Here is an 18798-nt window from a genome sequence, read left to right as displayed (position 1 = left end):
CACAGATTCGTCCTCCGAAGGGTTGAGGGCTGGCCAACTTCACCTCTGTTTCAGGATCTCGAGAATGTCTGGAAATGCGACATCTTCAGAAGGGGGACGGGGGCAGCCCTCAGAATCATCCAAATCTGTGTCTGACGTGATAGACTCAGGTGAGTCAATGTGTTTCCTCTTACACTTCCTCTTCCGAGGGGGCTCTTCTGCCAAATCAGGAGAGGCCTCGGAAGAGGATGAAATCCCGACAGGGGGCTCCTGGGGAGCTGGCTCTCTGCGGTCCGGGATGAGGGAGTGAGTCGACTTACCCTGAGGCAGCATAGAGGGAGGGGCAGACGGAGCCGACTGTGGAGTAGAGCCAGGCTCTAACACACTCCGCATGACCTCGAATGCACCCCTGTCAGGCAGAGCCAGAGGTCCCCGCCCGAGGAGCTAAGAACCCCCTCGGCACCGACAGTGATGGCTCGAGGCCGATGTCGGAGCCGAACTCACCAGCGCCCGAAGCCCGAGGGAGAGGGGGTCGGACAAGGGTCGATGCCACTCACCCTCGGAGCCGACGAGGGAAGTCCGCGCCGAGATTCTTCCAAAGAAAGCGGGCCGACGACGGAGCGAAGACAATTGTCTCGGCTCCGACGTAATCACAGTCTCGGTTCCGACGCGACCCGGCTCCAAACTCAAGAGAGTCGAAGGAGGAAAAAGTTGATGGACGGGGCAGGCATCGACTGATGAGTCGGGCTCTGAAGCATCTGGGCTAGTGCCTCGGACTTAAGTAGTCGACTCACTACCCTCTGAAGGTCATGATCCGACAGCCTCGATGACCTAGAGGAGTGAGACCTTTGGCTCCGTTCAGACAGCAGGGGAGATCCTGGAGCCGAATGAACGGAGCCAAGAGATGGTGACCTGGACCTCTTCCTGGTTGTCGGCTCCGAAGGTCTGGTCGGAGCCGACACGGAACTCAACCTCGGCTCCGGCGGAGCAGGAGCCACAGAAACTGTGGACTGAGACTTATCGGCTCCAGCCGGAGCCCATAAAGGCAAGGTTGAGCAACCTGAGGTCTCGGCTCAGAAGCCGGAGCCGAAGACCTCGATGCCTTAGAGGGCTTCCTGTTGAAACTGACAGGGAATCCTCTGGCTTCAGCAAGCCTCTAAGAATTAATTTGTTTTTTCTTTCCTGCAGGACCCTGGGGCTGAAGCCATGGCACACAGCACAGGAGTCCTGCAGGTGCAAAGGCCCCAGACAATAGACACAAGAAGTGTGAGCGTCTGTCAGAGACATTTTCTGACAGCACGCATCACACTTCTTGAATCCGGAGACCTTTGCTTCTTTAGACATTTTTTTTAACTGACAGGTGTACACAAACACGCACACAAACACACAAGTTATACCCTGTCAGGAAAACACAATAAAATTAACTTAAAAGGGGTTTTAAAGAGTAATTTTTACAAGAAAATTAGCACTCACCAGGAACCGGTAGAAGCAACCAACCTCGAAGCTGTAGCGGCAAACGAGATCTGAGGTAACTCTCGCCTAGCATTGTGGGATATAAGGGGAGCCTCGAGCCGGTGGAACCAACTCTCGAGCTTTTAGAGTGGCCGAGTCGGAGCCGAGGTCGGCTCCGAACCCATCCAGCAAGAATGAAGGCGAGATAGACAACTTAACATCTACTTTTTTCCTCAAAAAGTTTAATTACATTTTTGAAAAGAACAAAAAAAATATGTTCTTAGCTCAAGAGATGTAGCCTGACACGACCCAACTGCAACGCGGCAAACGAAATCTGAGGCAACAGGGAGAGGGGGATTATGGGTAAGGGAGTTTAGCTGAAGAGTTTGTGGCTGACAAGAGCTTGGAAAATGGCTGACTCGGTTCCGAGATCAGAACCAATACCCATGCGTAAGGAATGAACAAGGATTAACATCATCAGGTCTAATATTTTAAAAGTGTCCCTGATTATTTTTCGATATGTCCCCAACTGTACTATTTGTCCCTGACTGGTTGAGAGCTATACCAGCCAAGGTGATTCTTTCTATGGCTTTTCTTTGTGATTTAAACTCAAGCCAGCATTAGGCAAGCACGATCATACCGTGTGCCATGTAGTTTCATAAGTTGTGCAGAAGCGTAATGAGACATGACATGCCATTCATTTGTACGTGGCTTGGAAAAATTACCTGGTCAATAAGTATTTATCAGCAGCTCATACTGGTAACACAAGTGGCCCAGATCTTGCCACACAGCTCCCCCATCACCACCTTATTAAAACATATATATATATATATATATATATATGATAAAAAGCACACAAAGGGTGAGGGGATATTAAAGATATTAAAGATTTAAAACACATAATATAATAGTTTCCATAAAATACAAACATACGAAGTCTCAGTTTTATAGTTCCCTCCGCAAGAACAAAAACTTATTGTCCCATTCCAGAACTTCAATTCTGTTCAAAACAGCTAGCAAGGAGCGGCGCGTGACAGATAACAAAACAGTCGCCAACCTAATACGCCCTAATATTATTGCTTATAACGGTTCCCTTTATGTTCCAGGCATGGTACACCTGTTAAAAACAGCAGCAACAACTTTAATTCTGAATTTTCAAGACAAGTAATTTAAGTAACCAACGTGTTCCACATGGAGGTCCACGCGCCTCACCTCATTCATATTACAGTTACTTAACTGATACTGTTAAGTCTAACAGTTTTCAAACACAGCGCGGAATATTTACTAAGTATTACATACCGTGTCCGATGCATTATCCTGCAAGAACTTAATAATATCCTTCTTTAGAAGGTCCTCACTGTTTAATTGTTCATTACTCCACTCTCGCACAGGGCGACCAGCCATCTTTCCAAGTTCACAAGCTACACTTTCACCTTTCACCCTTAGTCCAGGGATTACAGTTTACGGCAGGCGTTGTATTTCCTTTCTGTGTAAGGTTACTTAGTCTCTTAATTGTGTTATGTTTTTCTTTTCTGTTAGTCTTCAGCGAATATTTAGCTTACTATTATTTGCAGCAACGTCGTTGCAGGCAGGGAACGTCAGCCGGGAAGAACACAGGTTATGAAAGTGATTGATCCGGAGAACAGCAAAAGTCTAAATTAAAAACGTAGTGAAGTTACATCATAGGGTTGCCAACTTTTTAGGTGCTCAAAGTGGGAATAGTGAAGTTACATGTGTAGTTAACGTTATTGAAGTACGTATTTAACTATATCTGTCAATGTGTGATTAAAACTTATAACGCTACTCTTAAAAAATCATAGGAGAGGATCAAATTGAGAAGCACTCTCTTATTTTTCGGAATGGGCAATTGTTAGACATTCTACCATGTACAGGTTAGGGTTGTTGGCTATTTAGCAGTAACATTCAGTTTACCTCTCAATCCCGTAGCGCAAGAAATCTGGATAATGCCTAAAATAATATTGGGGGGGGGCAAAGCCCTAATAATGACAGCTTTTTACTATTGCTCTTATAAACTTAGAAAATGGCTAGAATAACAGGTGTTGTGTTATCATGTATTTTTCTGAAGGGTTTGAAGTCTGAAACTCAAACGTATGTCATTATTTAGCGACTTCAGTTTTCAGTGATTTGCCAGCGATCCACAAATTTTATGAGGAGCAGACCAAAAATATGAGTTAAAAATCTGGACAGTTGAGAGGTATGCTTAAGTCGTCTAACTTTATGAAAAAGCTGTAAATCTGGTAGGAGTACTATTTGAAGGGAAAATTACAGCACTATGCCTAAATCGCCACCTTTATTTGCCATATAATACAATACATTTCAAAATGCTATTATTGTAATTTGGAAAAATTACAATTATTATTTCCAATTTATGCTTTACTAGAAATAATCTATGCATTAATTTTCTTTCAACAAGGATGTTTGTGCAACATTAATTATCCACAAATGTTGCATATTTATGCAGAAGGTTTCAAGCCTAACTGGGAGTTTTCTAAACAAGCTATTCTGAGATATTTTGTAAAGAAACCTTTAGTAGCAATATCTCTCGTTTTTTACAAATAGTCTTATAAAAACATCAAAAAAACTTCAGGGTACCTGAGTCAAGCTTATACAGCACATTTTAAGAGCTCAAAGCTTTAGAGAGAAGCAAGCAAGACAATGTCAAATATTTGTACATGTATCATAGGTAAAACATGCTTATTTTACTGTAAAGTGACATACATTTTTAAAATATATTTTATTAAATTAGTATATGTTATTAAATTATCACATTTAATGTGTAGAGTGGTTTCACGTAAATTAATAAAAATGAAGTAAAACAAACCTTATAACATTGTTATTGCTGTTCAGTATGCTTGTTTTCTTTTTAACATCCATTCACTCCAACATTACATCTTGCTCAATTCCTGCCTTCCTTTAAACCTTACTCCTCCTTCTTCTGAACATTATTCTGCATGTATTGTTTCTGTATATTCCATTTATTTTTTATGAAATGTGCTCCATCCTATTTCTAAAGATCCCTCCTCCAGCTTTTTTCATATCTTTTACAATATGCAAAACTTCCTTGGTGTTAAAAATAAAGTTTTGAGTTCTGTTTTCCAGTCACCACTTATTTGGAAGCCAATAACATTAAACTCAGTAAGACCTTACTATGTCTGGACAATTCAGGTACCATATCTCATCTTAAAAGAATCATTTCCTTAGTTGCAAACATCTGACCTCTTAACACTGCTGTCAGAGTTTCTGTAGGGAATGTTTAAAATCTGCCAACTCATTACATCCCTCCCAAAAAACACATTACCAGTTATCTCTCTTCGCCGTTACACCTCCAGCATTTGCTGACTACCTGAGGCAAAACCACCTGATGTCTACTTTAGGTATAAAAACGCCTATGCAAATATTTCTATACAAAATCCCAAAACCTTCAGGTCTTTGTTGCGTACTGTTGGAGGGCTTACAAATGTCTTCCCATTGTTCTTTAGTAATGCCTTTACATTCTCTTTTCCAAATCCTTTTTAACCTTGTCAGACTGCTTTTTATAGTTATGCAATATTTTATCTGCCACACTAATTATCCTTTTTTAATAGCAGCTTATGTTCTAGACTTATCTAAAAAAATCTGCAGTTCTACATTTCCCTGTCCCTTTTTCTTTATTTGTACTCAATCCCTGATGGGGAAGGCAATCTCTAACCCTTAGTACAGACTTCTGCTTAGACTCATCCCACTATATTACCTTTTTCTCTGAAATTATTTGCTCCCAAAACCTTGGTTAGTTTGCATGTTTCCTCCATTAAATTCTGGCTCCCTCTTGCCTATTTACTGTATCTCTGATTTCTTGACATACTTAGTAAAATATTCTTTCTTCATTCTTGCACTGGATTAGTCTTAGAATATTTATTCTACTACTTTACAAGTATAATATTCTCTATGGTTGTTTTATTTTTCCTAAGGACTCCTGTCCAAAATCATAAGATCTCTTTAGCTCTTGACTTCACCCCACATTTCATCATCCATTTCCACTTTGATTTATAACCTTCTGCCCAAGTTATGTAAATGAGCTTTAACTGTGTAGCTCTAAAATACTCCTTCAAATCAGGTTGCCCTAAACCGTTTTATCCTATGGGGAGAATCAGTTAATCCCACTTAACACTTGCCCTCTTTCTCTGCAAAATAAATCAATTCCTGTCTTTATTAATTAGCATCCACAACTGCTCCTCTGGTTGATAAAAATATTTCTCACCTGTATATAAGACCAAATGACTAAAACCATTTTCACTGCTTGTGTCTTACCATCCATATAATCAGGAGCGTCCAGATTCTCAGTTTTTGTATTATCAGATATTTTTTTTCTCACATACCATTAGCTGCCATAACAGAATTTCTTAATCCATATACATAAATACTTCATCATATGTCTCCATAAGTATTGGTATTGTCAGATCAAGTCACACATTAGTACATAGTTTTCTGCTATAGTCTTTGTTTTATCTTCACTTATTTTCTATCCCAAAAAGGCCTGACATGGACTAAAAATGTGTACAACCCAAAATGTCCTTTTCTGGATTTATCAAATACAAAATGATATTATCGTGGTGGTGCTGCGGTAGCGTTGTTGCCTCACAGTAAGACACTGTCCAGTTCGATTCTCAGCTAGAGCGTCTTCTGCGTGGAGACATGCGTGAATGGGCGTGCCCTAGTTGAAGGTTGTGCGTCAGGGCTGGTAACATGGCACGTAAAAATCAACTACCAATCATTAGCGGACCGGAGTTCCGCTGTGGCGACCCCTAACCGGGAAAAGCCGAAAGACACAACATTATCTGCAAATAAAGCTAACTTTTCTGGCGTACCATACCAGTCATATCCTTGAATTTGTGAATCTATTTTATTTGCTAATGACTCTAAATATAAAGTAAATAACAATGAGAAAAGAGGACAACCCTGGATGGTTCCTTTGTTCGATGCCAACTTAATTCTTGCCTTCAGCCCTTCATAAAACCTCCCTATTATTATTCTATTATTATATATTATTATTTACTATGTATTATATTGTATTATTCTATAAGGGAATGCATATATTACCCTTGCACTAGTCATAAAATCCTAGCTGACTCAAATGCTCTTGCTGTATCAAGACCTACTTACAATATTGGTATTTTCATACATTCTGCTTCTTTCTGGTTCATCATTTTTCTGTTAATGTCAAATGATTGCCTCCCTTCCATAAAAATGCATTGCTATCTGTCCATCAACTTTGGTGGCACCTTTAATATTCTCTTAGCTAGTATAGACATAAATAGTTTATAATCATGGTTTAAAATTGAAATGGAACTACACTAAGGAAGATTTGAAGGATCTTTACTATCTTTGGGTAACACACAGCCACCACAGCTTTCTTCCAAGATGTTGGTAATCCCCTCACTTTTTTAAAATATCATTAAACAAAACCTTCCAAATCTTTATTAGTTTCTTCTCTCCTAACTTCAAAATTTTAAAAGGAATGTCATCTGTTCCTGGAGTCTTTCCTTTGATTGTTAACACCTCAGCATTTTATCTCATCTCTTCCTATCTTGGATATTAATTTTTGAACCTCACCTTCCTCTACCCTTGGCATAATTAAGTCTTTAAAACCAAAAAGCCAAGATAGTACCTCGGAAAGGGAAAAAACAGCCCTCTCTCACTTTTAAAGTCCAAAGTTTAATATAAAGCAATCCAACACATAAACACTTTACAGACACTGCGTTAAATACATTGCTAAAAGTCTTCTTAACCTCAACTCATGTTGGTTATTGATGCAGCATTTTCATTGTTTTTTCTTCAGTAATTGATTAATTGGAAGGAGGATAAAAGGTAGGTGATGTTGTAAAGTCCGCTTCTGAGGAAGTCTGTGTAATAGGGACTGAAGCTCAGTGTCTGTAAAGCGTTTATGTTAGATTGCTGTATATTAAACTTTGGACTTTAAAAGTGAGAGCATGCTGTTTTTTCCCTTTCCGAGGTACTATCTTGGAGTTTTTGGTTTTAGTGACTGTTTGGTGCCTTTATTCAGCATTTCACAGTATAATTAAGTCTTTCCGTATATATTTTGATTTATGCCTTTTATTTGTTTCCCAATTCCTCTTCTTTATTCAAATTTCACAGGTGTTGGAAGGAGCAAACAAGGGAGGATAAGACTGAGCAGCTGATGCTGTCTCATCCATCCTGGGGTAATGGAAGCTGCCTGGGCTAATTTCATTAACAGCATTAAGGGTCTGGTGAACTCCTTGGTCTGGAGGTTGTGCATGTACGGAAGGCAGAGAGTGTAGAGCTCACAAAGCTACGATGGCATATCAGGGGCTTAGGGTGCACTCTCTGTCAAATGTATGATGTTTCACCTGCATACTCAGTCTCCTCACCAGACCTGAGCATGGTTTAGATTAAGCCCACAAGAGGCTGAGGTGGGCCCAGTAGACTTTGTGCTGTGAAGAGAGAGGAGCTAGTAGTAGCTGTAGAGAGGGGGAATAAAATATTTCTGAAATATCTCTAATACCTCTATAAGATCTCAGGTTATTTTTCTTGATACGCTTGGCTACAACTCTTCCTACTCTATGTTACTTAAGTCATTACACTATTTTTTTATGTAGAGTTGTTATGAAAATAAAAGAGTTGCTTAACATCAACCCTTCTTAACACATACATGGTATCCAAATACTCCCTTATTTCCCCTCTTCATTTTTTGTGAGATTCACCTTCTTCTGCAATCCTTTAATCTTTTCACCCCCCCCCAAATAATTCTCATTACCTTTTCCCATCTCTCTCTATTTCTTCCATGTTTTAAACTACATTTTTATTTTATCTCACTCACTGGGCATCCCTACTGAAGTAATTTATATATTCCCTAATAACTCTAGGATCATACCCACTACTTCATTCCTTAATTTCCACTCTTTTTAACAGATAAGTAGGAAAGTACCAGTGTTTCATGTTTACATCATTACCCTCCATCTTTAGGTTCATTTTTATTGGTGCATGATCTGTTATAGTTATTGGTTGTGTCTCAGATCTTTCATTTAGATACACATGATCCTGAGAAATATACTTTCTATCCAATCTAGCCCAGTTATTGTGTCTTAGGGAATAATGTGTAACTTCTGTCTGAGTTCTTGCTATTAAAGTCACATCTTGCATACCAGATATTTTTATATACTTCTTCAGAAATATATTCTCTTTTGCTATGTTTTCCCTTCTAGGTTTCCTTGCTACATTCTCACTATTGCAAATTGGGGTCTACTCTCCACCTGTAAATAATATTCCATGCTGAACGTGTATTATTTCTGCCAGTATTATGTTAAGCTCCATAACAAGTAGTTTTATGTGGAATATAAAAACATTTCAGCATAATCCTCCCCTGCAAATAACCCCTTATTACCACAAATCTAACATTACTGCCTTTTTTCCTCATGTATTACTATCGGAGTCCCTTTCACTATCAGTATTATTACTCCCCCTTTCCTTCGTCAATAATACTCTGCTAAATGCCCATCCTGAAATCCTTTCTTTTTCAAATACATGTGCGCATTTCTTTTCAAATGCATCTTCTATAATATTAAGATTTGTATCTTACACTTCTTAATATAATTCAATACATTTTGCTTTTTGTCTATACCTGCAAAGCCCTTTACATTCCATGATAATATTCACAAACAGCCATTCTGATAAATAGTTTATTACTTCCACATGTTATAAATTACATTTTTTAATATATGGTTCCAGCTTACCGATTATATACACACACTAATGCCTGGTGGACTGATCTTGTCTGCAATTGCTAATTTTCATCTCTGTTTGAACCCATATAACATTTTCCCAGACGTTTGGCTTCAATAAAAGCATTCAAGAGGGAAAAAAAAACAATTTATGCAACAAAAAGGAGAAAATGATGTTGACAAACTTGGGGATCATATGACAAGACAAATAATGACAGATACTAAAGAGGTATTAGAGATAATTTGAAATTCTCTGAAATTTTGTATAAAATGGAGGAATAAAGAAAACAAGGAAAGGCACACATGGAAATGTTTATGGAAGACTTAACTATTCCATGAATAGAGAAGGATGAGGCTCAGGACTTAATAACTAAGGTAGGAAGGGATGTGATAAAAATTGTAATGCGTAATTAATTAACAGGAAGTCTCTGGGAACAGATGGTATTCCAGGAGAAATTTGGATAGTTAGGAGAGAAGAAAGTAATAAAGCTCTGGAATGTTTTGCTTGGCAATATTTTAAAAGAAGGGACAGTGCCAATATCTTAGAAGAAATCTATGGTGGCTATAATACCCAAACAGGACAAAGACCCTCTAGAACCAGCATTGACATAATGGTTAAAGTGTTTACTTTGCAAACACAAGGTGCAGGGTTTGATTCTCACCTTTGAGGGATATTGGCTATGCTTAAAATTACCCTCAAAGACAGTTAGCCTAGTACTTAGCTATGAATCTATGAACCTTCTACACTGATTTAAATTCTGAAGCATGATCATAAAGAGTTTATGTCTGTACCAGCTAAGGCATTGCCAAAACTGATAGATATGGATTAATATGGTTTTGCAGAGGGAAGATAGCCATTTGACAACATTAATAAAATAATGATGCTCCAAAGCAGCCAGAGTGTAAGACAACACTGCTGTTGTCGGTGGGTTTTGATGCAGAGAAGGAATCTGATACAGTCATCTTGAATTTTATGAGTAGGGTTACGGTGGCATTTGCATTCCCTGATAGAATAAATGGGGTTAATTAGGAAGATATGAAAAGTCAGAGGCAAAAATTAAGGTGGGGGAATGTTCCTGTCTGACAAGCTGTGTCCAAACAGAGGAACCAAGCATGGGTAACCTCTTCCCTCCTTTGTTATTTGCTTTACACATAGAACTGTTGGCAAAGAAAGTAAGGAACTCACAAATTAAGGCTATAATTTGTAATGTAATCAAGAGGAAGAATATTTGTGATATTACTGTGCTTAATAAGTCCAGAAAAGGATATTTCAATGCTGTGAAACATTTTGAGAAGTTTCAGTGTTTTTCAGGGTATTAAATAGATGAAGGTAAAACAAATCTGTAACAGTAAAATATGTGCCCACGCAGGAATTAGGGGTCTATATCATATAATTGAATATATTCATATATTCAGCTCAGCAAAACTCTGTTTGTCGAACCGAAAACAGCGAACGTTCACATCAGCAAATGTTTTACACAAGGAATGGAATTTGTTGGCCAACATCAGGAAATTTTCCCTTTTCCCCCACTGCAGTGCAATCTCAGAGTTGGTATATATAGGTGGGGGATGTGGGAGGCACAGCCCCCCACATTGGGAATGTGTGGTGTGTGCAGCCCCCCACCTGGGTGGGTTTGACATAGTGCAGTGTGTGTGATGGTCACAATGATGGTCATCTAATTCTATTCCTGGTATAAACATTTGCTGATGTGAACGTTCACTGATTTGGTTTAATGAACAGAGGTTCGCTGAATTGAACCTTTGATGATATGATATAGACCCATTAATTAGTTCAGCAATACCCACATTTATGGAGACATAATAAGATGATGTACTTGGGTATATAGATTAAAAAGGATACTATTATGAAAGATAATAGTTCACATTTATAAACATTATATATCACATATATTGTTATATATCTTATATTCTAAGCAACATTACATACATTATTAAATTCCTGCCTTCTCTTCTCATTCCTCCTCTAAAACATTTTTCTGCATTTTTGTGAATTACAGACACCCTAGTTTTTCACTTTGTGATAAAATAATTACAGACTCTCCTTCTAATCCTAACTTCACAAGCTTACTATCCTTGCTTTGCTATTAGAAGCTGTGTTTCTTCCATCCTATTTTACTATCATTAACTGTGACATCTCAGTACTCTATTACATTTCTTTCAATATACTGTAATTCATTTAATTACTCTAGTTGTCTATGTCTAGCACTTTACCAATGTTCATACATTTATTGCATTCAAAGTTATATTTACTACTGACCTATGTATTCAGCTTTATCTCCTGCATGATATTGTAAATAATGCAATTTATCACTGTCAAACGTCTTACCTTTGCTTAGATCTCAACTTATGTACACAATTTTTTATCTTCTATGGTATGTACTTGTTATATGTGGAGCTTTTCTCCTGGGGCCTCCACTGAAAATGGGCTCACTTAGGCCCAGTGGACATTCCCAGTAAACAAATGCAAATAAATAAGATAAGAATATGTGTGAAGTGAATAAACAAAACATAATACAAAAAACAAGAACATGGAATCTCTTGATTATGGACACGGATAGTAAGGTACATGCAGTGAAATACTTGTATTCCCTTTAATGTTGTACACAGACCAGCCATATTTTTATCAACCAGAGGAAATGCTGTGGGTTTTATTTTTTAAACACCTTTATTAAATTATCTCTTATGGCACAGGCAATCATGCATTTATATAAAAGTAATCAAACCATATTAACAAGTTCACATTTATAAACATTATATATCACATATATTGTTATATATCCTGTAATCTAAGTAACATTACATAAATTATTAAATTCCTACCTTCTCTTCTCATTCCTCCTTCAAAACATTTTTCTACATGTATTGTTTCCACATTTTCCACTTTTTTTTCTATGCAATTTGCTTCTACCCCTTTATAAATATCACAGTTCCTGTTCTTTTATGCATATCACAATCTTGACTACTTCAAGTATAGTTGGTTTAGATTTTGATTTCCATTTTCTAGTAATTCCTTTTACAGCAGTGACCAGAATTAAACATAACAAGTCCTTACTATGTTTAGGCAATTCAGATCCTGTATCCCAGCTCAAAAAAATCATTTACTTAGTTGCACTCATTTGCTTTCCCAATATTCCTGACAGAGTACTCTGTAGGGAAGTTTTAAAGTCTGCCAATTCATTACACTCCCAAAACATATGTCCCAGTTATTTCTTTCTTCCCCATCACACTTCAGGCACTTGCCATCTAACTGAGGAACAATTATTTGGAATCTGCTTAGGGTATAGAATTATCTATGCAAACACTTTGAGCAAAAATCCTAATTCTTTCAGATTTTGTTGCATATTGGGAAGTTATACATATGTACTCCCATTGTTTCTTTGTGAATCGCATATCAAACCTCTCTTCCTAATCTTTTATGACCTCTTCTGATAGATTCCTGCAGTTATTGTGCAATATTTTATATGCCCTACTAACTATCCCTTTTATAACAGCAGCTTCTTTTCTAGATTAATCTACAAACTCAACCAGTGCAGGTCTTTCATTTAGGATTCCCCTCTCCCTTTCTCTGTTTCTATACTCTGATATCAGTCCCTGATAGTTAAGACAATCACTAGCCTGCAATCCAAATGCCTTCTTGCCCTATTTTCATTTTATTGCCTTTCTCTAATTATTTGTTCCCAATACATTGGTAACTTTGCCATCTTCCTCCAGTAAATTCCAGCCCCCTCTTTTTTCTCTGAACCCCTAATTGCAGTCATCCCTATCCGCAGAATCTCTTTTCTCCATTCTTGTGTTAGCTTAGTTCTTAGCATAGCTTCTGCCACTTTATGAATATAATATTCTATATGGCTGTTATTCTCCTTAAGGATCTGCATCCAAAGTCCTATTCTTCCTTATTTCTTGAATTACCCGCTGCTTCATCATCATCCCTTTTCACTTGGAATTGTAGCTTTCTGTTTGTGTTATATATAAGGGCCTTAACTGTGTAGCTCTAAAATACCCCATTCAAATCAGGTAATCCTAAACATCCTTGTTCTATTGGGAGAATTAACTTTTCCCAATTCACTCTTGCCTTCTTCCCCTCCCATATAAAATCTTTCAGCTCTTTATTAATTACTATCCACAACTTCTCCTCTGGTTGATAAAAATAGACCTGACCTGCGTATAAAATTAATGACATAAAAAAAGTTTTACTGCTTGTCTCTTGTTATCCATATCCATAGGCATGGACTTCCAGTTTTGCAGTTTTTGTATTATCTTTTGTTTAGTCTCTTCCCAGCTGCCATAAACAAATCCTTTTTAATCCGTACTTCTAAATATGTCATTATATCATGTCCCCATAAATATGAGTATTGCTGGACCAACTCATATGTGGGTGCATAGTTTATAGTGTATCCGTTGTTTTATCTTCATTAATTTTATATCCTGAAAAAACCTGGAACTGACCGAGAATATTCCACATAACTGACATGTCCTTTTCTGGTTCCATCAGGTGCAAAATAATATCATCTGCAAATAAATCCAACTTTTTCTTGAACACCATACCAATTATATCCTTGAATTTCTGAGTCCCTTATTTTCTTTGCCAATGGTTCTAAATATAATGCAAATAAAGGGGAACAGGACACCCCTGCCTGGTTCCACTGTTTGAAAAGAACTTAGGGAGGAAACCCCTCTCCAGTTTAATTTTTGCATGTGATCCCTCATATATCTTTTTATAGGTTCATAGGTAGGTACTAGGCTATCGGCCCAAGGGCCTACGTAAGCCTAGCCAACAAGGTTCCCTAACTTACGCCACCCAAGAAAGCTATTTTCCTGTGCCACTGTCGAACAGAGACACAGAAGTGATCCCTGGGGTGTATTTCCTATTTCCCATCCAGTCATCAAGATTTTTCTTGAAGAGTGCTAATGAAGAGTGCTAATGAAGAACTTTGCTTGACATAAATGGGTAGCCTGTTCCAGAGTATGGGAAGTCTCTCGGACAGGAATCTATCCCTCCAGCATGTCCTGTGTATTGTGGTGACAAGGTTTAGGTACCTAGAGCATGTAGCTCGGAGGGATTGGGATTTCTTTAGGTGTAGCATGTCCAACAGCTCTGGGTTTGACATAGCTTTATATATTAGGCAGAGATCACCTCGGAGTAGACAATATGCTATGGAGTAAAGCTGGAGTTTTTTGAGGCGGTCAGTGTAGGGCATTTGTTTGAGGCCAGTAATCCTCTTTGTGAGGTACTTCTGTGGCCTTTCTAGCTGCAGCAGATGTCTTGTGAGGTACATTCCAAAAGGGGAGTTGTACTCTATAATGGGTCTAATGAGTGTCGAGTAGAGGGGAACAATGACCTCTTTTTTCCTGGATGAGAACCCTTTTATGATGAGGTGTGCCACGTAAAAGGACTTCCTGACTACTGTGGCGATGTGACTATCAAAGGAGAGACTACTGTCCACCTGGGTCCCAAGGTCTCATCACACATTCGGTGTTAAGTAGATTGCTGCCTATGTGATAGTTCGGGAACAGAGTTTTTACCAAAGGGGATGACACTGCACTTTTTGGCATTGAGCTTGAGGCCATGGCTCTGACACCAGGCACCTGTCTCAGCGAGGCCTTTCTGTAGGATGTCCACATCATTTGGGGACTTGACTCTGGCTCCTAGTTTGCAGTCATCTGCGAACTTCGGTAGCCAGAGGCCTTCTGTGTTAGCCTGTACTTCAGAGAAGTAGATACCAAACAGGAGAGGTCCCAGGACGGAACCCTGTGGTACTCCACTTGTCACTGCTTTGAGGTCAGATTTGGAGTCTGCAACTTTTACAGTGTGGGTTCTGTCAGTGAGCCAGTTGGCAACCCATCTTGTGACGTAGGGATATATACCTAGTTTAGTGAGTTTAGCTATAATTCCAGAATGGGGGATGGTGTCAAAAGCCTTGGCGAGGTCAAGATAGGCTGTGTGAACCACCTTACCCTCATCTACGGCTTTGGTGACTGCCTCAAATTAACATTTATTATTTAATTAACATTATTATTGTGTCAGGAAATGCAAATGCTTCCATTGCCCTACTCATAAAACCCAGATTACCCTGTCAAATGCTTTCATTGCATTAACATTCAAGAATAACAGTAGCATTTTCTTATATTCTTATTCCCTCTGGATCATCATTGTTCTATTAATGTTGCCAGATGTTTGTCTCCCTTCTATAAAACCACATCCATGTCTATCACTTTTGGCATCACATTTGCCATTTTTTAGCAATTATAGACAAAAGCACTTTATACTCGTGGTTTAAAATGGAAATAGGCCTATATGGAGCTATATCAGATGGTGCTTTACTGTTTTTAGGTATTACAGCCACCACAGCTTTTTCCCCGGGATGTTGATGCCTTCCTTCCTTTTAAATACTATCAAAACCTTCCAGATCATTATCACCTTCTTCCTTCCTAGCTTCCAAACTTCCACCGGAATACCACCTATTCCTGGAGACTTCCCTGTAGATGTGTTATACATCAATATTTTTATCTTATCTCCTCCTATCTTATCTGTTAGTTGTTGAGCCACATCTGCCTTTAACCTTGGAATATTTAAGTCTTCTTTAAATATTTCCATTTGTGCTTTTTCTTGATTTCTTCACTTCTATGCTTTATACAAATTTTTCATAAATTTTCTGAAATATCTTTAATAACCTTAAATGATCTTTAGTCATTTTTCTTGTTATAGACTCCCTAAGTTTGGTGACAATCTTTTTTACTTTCTGTCGCCTTAGTTGTTATGGGAAAAGTTTTTGTGCTAAGGAGTTATCAACAATAAATAAATAAATTAATAATAAAAAAATAGTTGCTTAATATCAGTCTTGCTAAACTCATGCATATTATCCAACTACTCCCTTACTTTCTCTTTAGCAGTCTGCATTTGTGCCTCTTCTTGTTCTGTAAGATTTCCCTTATTTTGTAATACTTTAACCTTTGTCAGCACCTCTAAATAATTCATCTGATGTTGTAAACTTTTGTTCTTTCATTACAGTTAGGACCTCGGTTCCGTCCTCGGAACCAATACGGCCGTTTCCCAGCTCAAGCAAGCCAGAAACTCTCAGCTAAGACCTATCCATAATGCCCCCCTCCTAGTTACTCCAGATCTCATTTGCAGTGTTCGTAGTCAGACGTGCTAGCCATCCCTCTCAAAGCGAAGTAGAAAATTATTAATTTTAAGGCAGTTTCTCTTCAAAATTATTTAATTTTTAGTCAAATTAGCCTTTTCTTACTGTCGCCTATAACCTAAGCCTATTTCCTACCTTTTTCCTTGGTAATTTAATTTTTTACCTTTATTGGTACTGTCCCTCTCTCCAGTCTTTGACAGGCCTTTCCTTTCTAGTAGTGGTGTTTTTTCCCTTATTTTTTCTATAGGATAGCCTTGTTGCCTTACTATGACAGACAAAGCTAAGTTGGGATTTAAACAGTGTGACAAGTGTGGACGTAAGATGCTTAACTCAGATGCACATGTTCTTTGTGTCTACTGTTTGGGCGTGGATCATATCAGTGCTGACTGTGACTTTTGTGCTAGTTTTAGTAATTGTACCCTAGCAGAAAGTAATAATAAACTTATTTTAAAAGGTTTACTCAAGACACCTTTTTCGGAGGCTCTGTCTGGGTCGGAGGTCTCACCCCCTTCCAAAGACCAAAAGGATTACTCAAGGCACCTTTTTTTCTGTGCCAAATTTTTTGGAGGCTCTATCTGGGTCGGAGGTCTCACCCCCTCCAAAGACCATAAAACATAAAGAAAAACAGATTACTCAAGGCACCTTTTTTTCGGATGCTCTATTTGGGTCGGAGGTCTCACCCCCTCCAAGGACAAAAAAACATAAGGAAAAACAGATTACTCATAGCGTTCATTTTCAGAGTGGTTTCTTATTTGGGTTGGAGGTGTCCCCCCTTCCAAAGACCAAAAAACAAAAGGACAAATGGGAGCTCTACTTGATTCTTGCATTTCATTCAGCGTTACGCCGAACCGAATCGGGTCCCGTGTTTCCCTTCGGCACAGACCTCTTCAGCACCAGGCTTTACGGTGTCTTCTCTCCTCGTGCCATCCATGATATTCACCCTATTTCTGCTCTGACCTCGGCACCACTGGACTCAAAAGTGTCAAGCTCTTATGAATCCAACATTGGCTCCGATGACTGTACCTGCTTTGGCTCCAAATGTTGAATACCTGCCAAGGACAAGATACCTCCGGTGCATACTGTCTCGGTTCCGACAACAATTTTTTCCCTGTCGGCACCGTCCATCCTTGCTGCATCAGTTTGGCTGGAACCGATGCTCTCCCGAAGTAGTGCTTGGATCGTCTGTACCTTGGTATCTAGCCCGGCACCTATTTTCTCGATGATGCTGTCTATGTCCATGGCTTCGATGGCTTCCAGTTCTCTTGCTCCTCTCCCAACTCTCTATTTCCCCAGGGGACCCTAAGTAACGGGAAAGTTCAAGGTGAACCCTCTTTGAAGGGAAACCCTTCTCCAGAGTCCTCCTCAGAATATCTCACTGGGGAGCCATCCCGGAAGAAACAGAGCAGAGGAAGCACCTTGATTCACTGGAGGAATCTATCACCGAAGACACTGATTGTGAGTAGGGGGAAGGGTCCCCACGGTCTCTCCCAGACAACATCTCATTCGGAGACATTCTCGAAATCCTCAAGCAGTGGGGAGACTGGAAGTCCTATAACCCTTCTTCTGTGGAATCGGTGTTCCTGCAGGGTTCTTCTCTGCAGGCTCGGCCATTATCTACTTCCTGGATGACCCAATCGGCAGATGACCTTGTTAAACTCATTGTGCAGTGTGCCTGGAAGGCCCCAGACAATGTAGAACCTGTTCCACAGAGGCCAGACAATAATTTTATCTACATCTGATTACCAGCCCCACTGGTCCTAGCAGTTGACAGTTGATTCTATGGTTGTGGCGGTGGCCACCAAGAAGGAACTGGCAGAAGATAGTTCCACCATCCATCTTCCAAACAGAGAGTCCTGTACCATGGACAGACTAGGGGAAATGGACCTATGCTTTCAATCGACTATCTCGCTTATCTCGGTCGCTGAACTATCTGGCACACTTTACTCATCTTCAAAGAGACCTAATTTCCGAAATGTCTTCCTCTTTGGTGGGGTACTGTCTGATGAGGTGTGTGATACTGTCGCCTCACAACTAGCTACCCTTGAATCCATCTCAAACTCCTCGATCCATTTGATATCTCACTCCATTGGCAAGGCGCAAGTAGCTTGAGCTGCCGCGATCAGTGCATTGTCATAAGACGAATGCTTGATGCAGCCAGTGTGACTTCGCGAGACCCCTTTTAAATCTTCCTTCGCCAATGACCTGTCGACAACCCGTACCCTTTTTGGTCCCAAAGTACAAGACACACTCTCATTATTAGTGAGAAAGATGGAAAGACACATTGTCTGCTGTGTGCATAAAAGCCTTTCCAACCCCCCAGAGGTGCTACTCCAGGAACCAGGAAGGGAGGAAAAATGTGGTTCGAGAAATTCCTTGACCTTTTTCGCAGGACACTCATGGTGAACAACCCCCCCCAGGGCAGAGGGGGCACCATATAAAAGACATCC

The 18798-nt window shown here is 39.4% G+C and overlaps 1 protein-coding gene across 1 annotated transcript in view; it reads right to left on the bottom strand.

Moving 5' to 3' along the window:
- The window catches only part of FKBP3 (FKBP prolyl isomerase 3), a gene marked incomplete in the record, with an annotated part of 570007 nt that extends 567004 nt beyond the window's left edge, over positions 1 to 3003 (bottom strand). The window contains 1 exon segment of the mRNA XM_044074268.1: positions 2731 to 3003. Within this exon segment, the coding sequence (XP_043930203.1) occupies positions 2731 to 2835 (105 nt within the window).
- Positions 3004 to 18798: the final 15795 nt, after the last annotated feature.

Source organism: Protopterus annectens, chromosome 6.part0, assembly GCF_019279795.1.
Source record: "Protopterus annectens isolate FY-2018-M chromosome 6.part0, PAN1.0, whole genome shotgun sequence".
NCBI lineage: Eukaryota > Metazoa > Chordata > Ceratodontiformes > Protopteridae > Protopterus > Protopterus annectens.
This window is presented reverse-complemented; position numbering and strand designations above follow the sequence as displayed.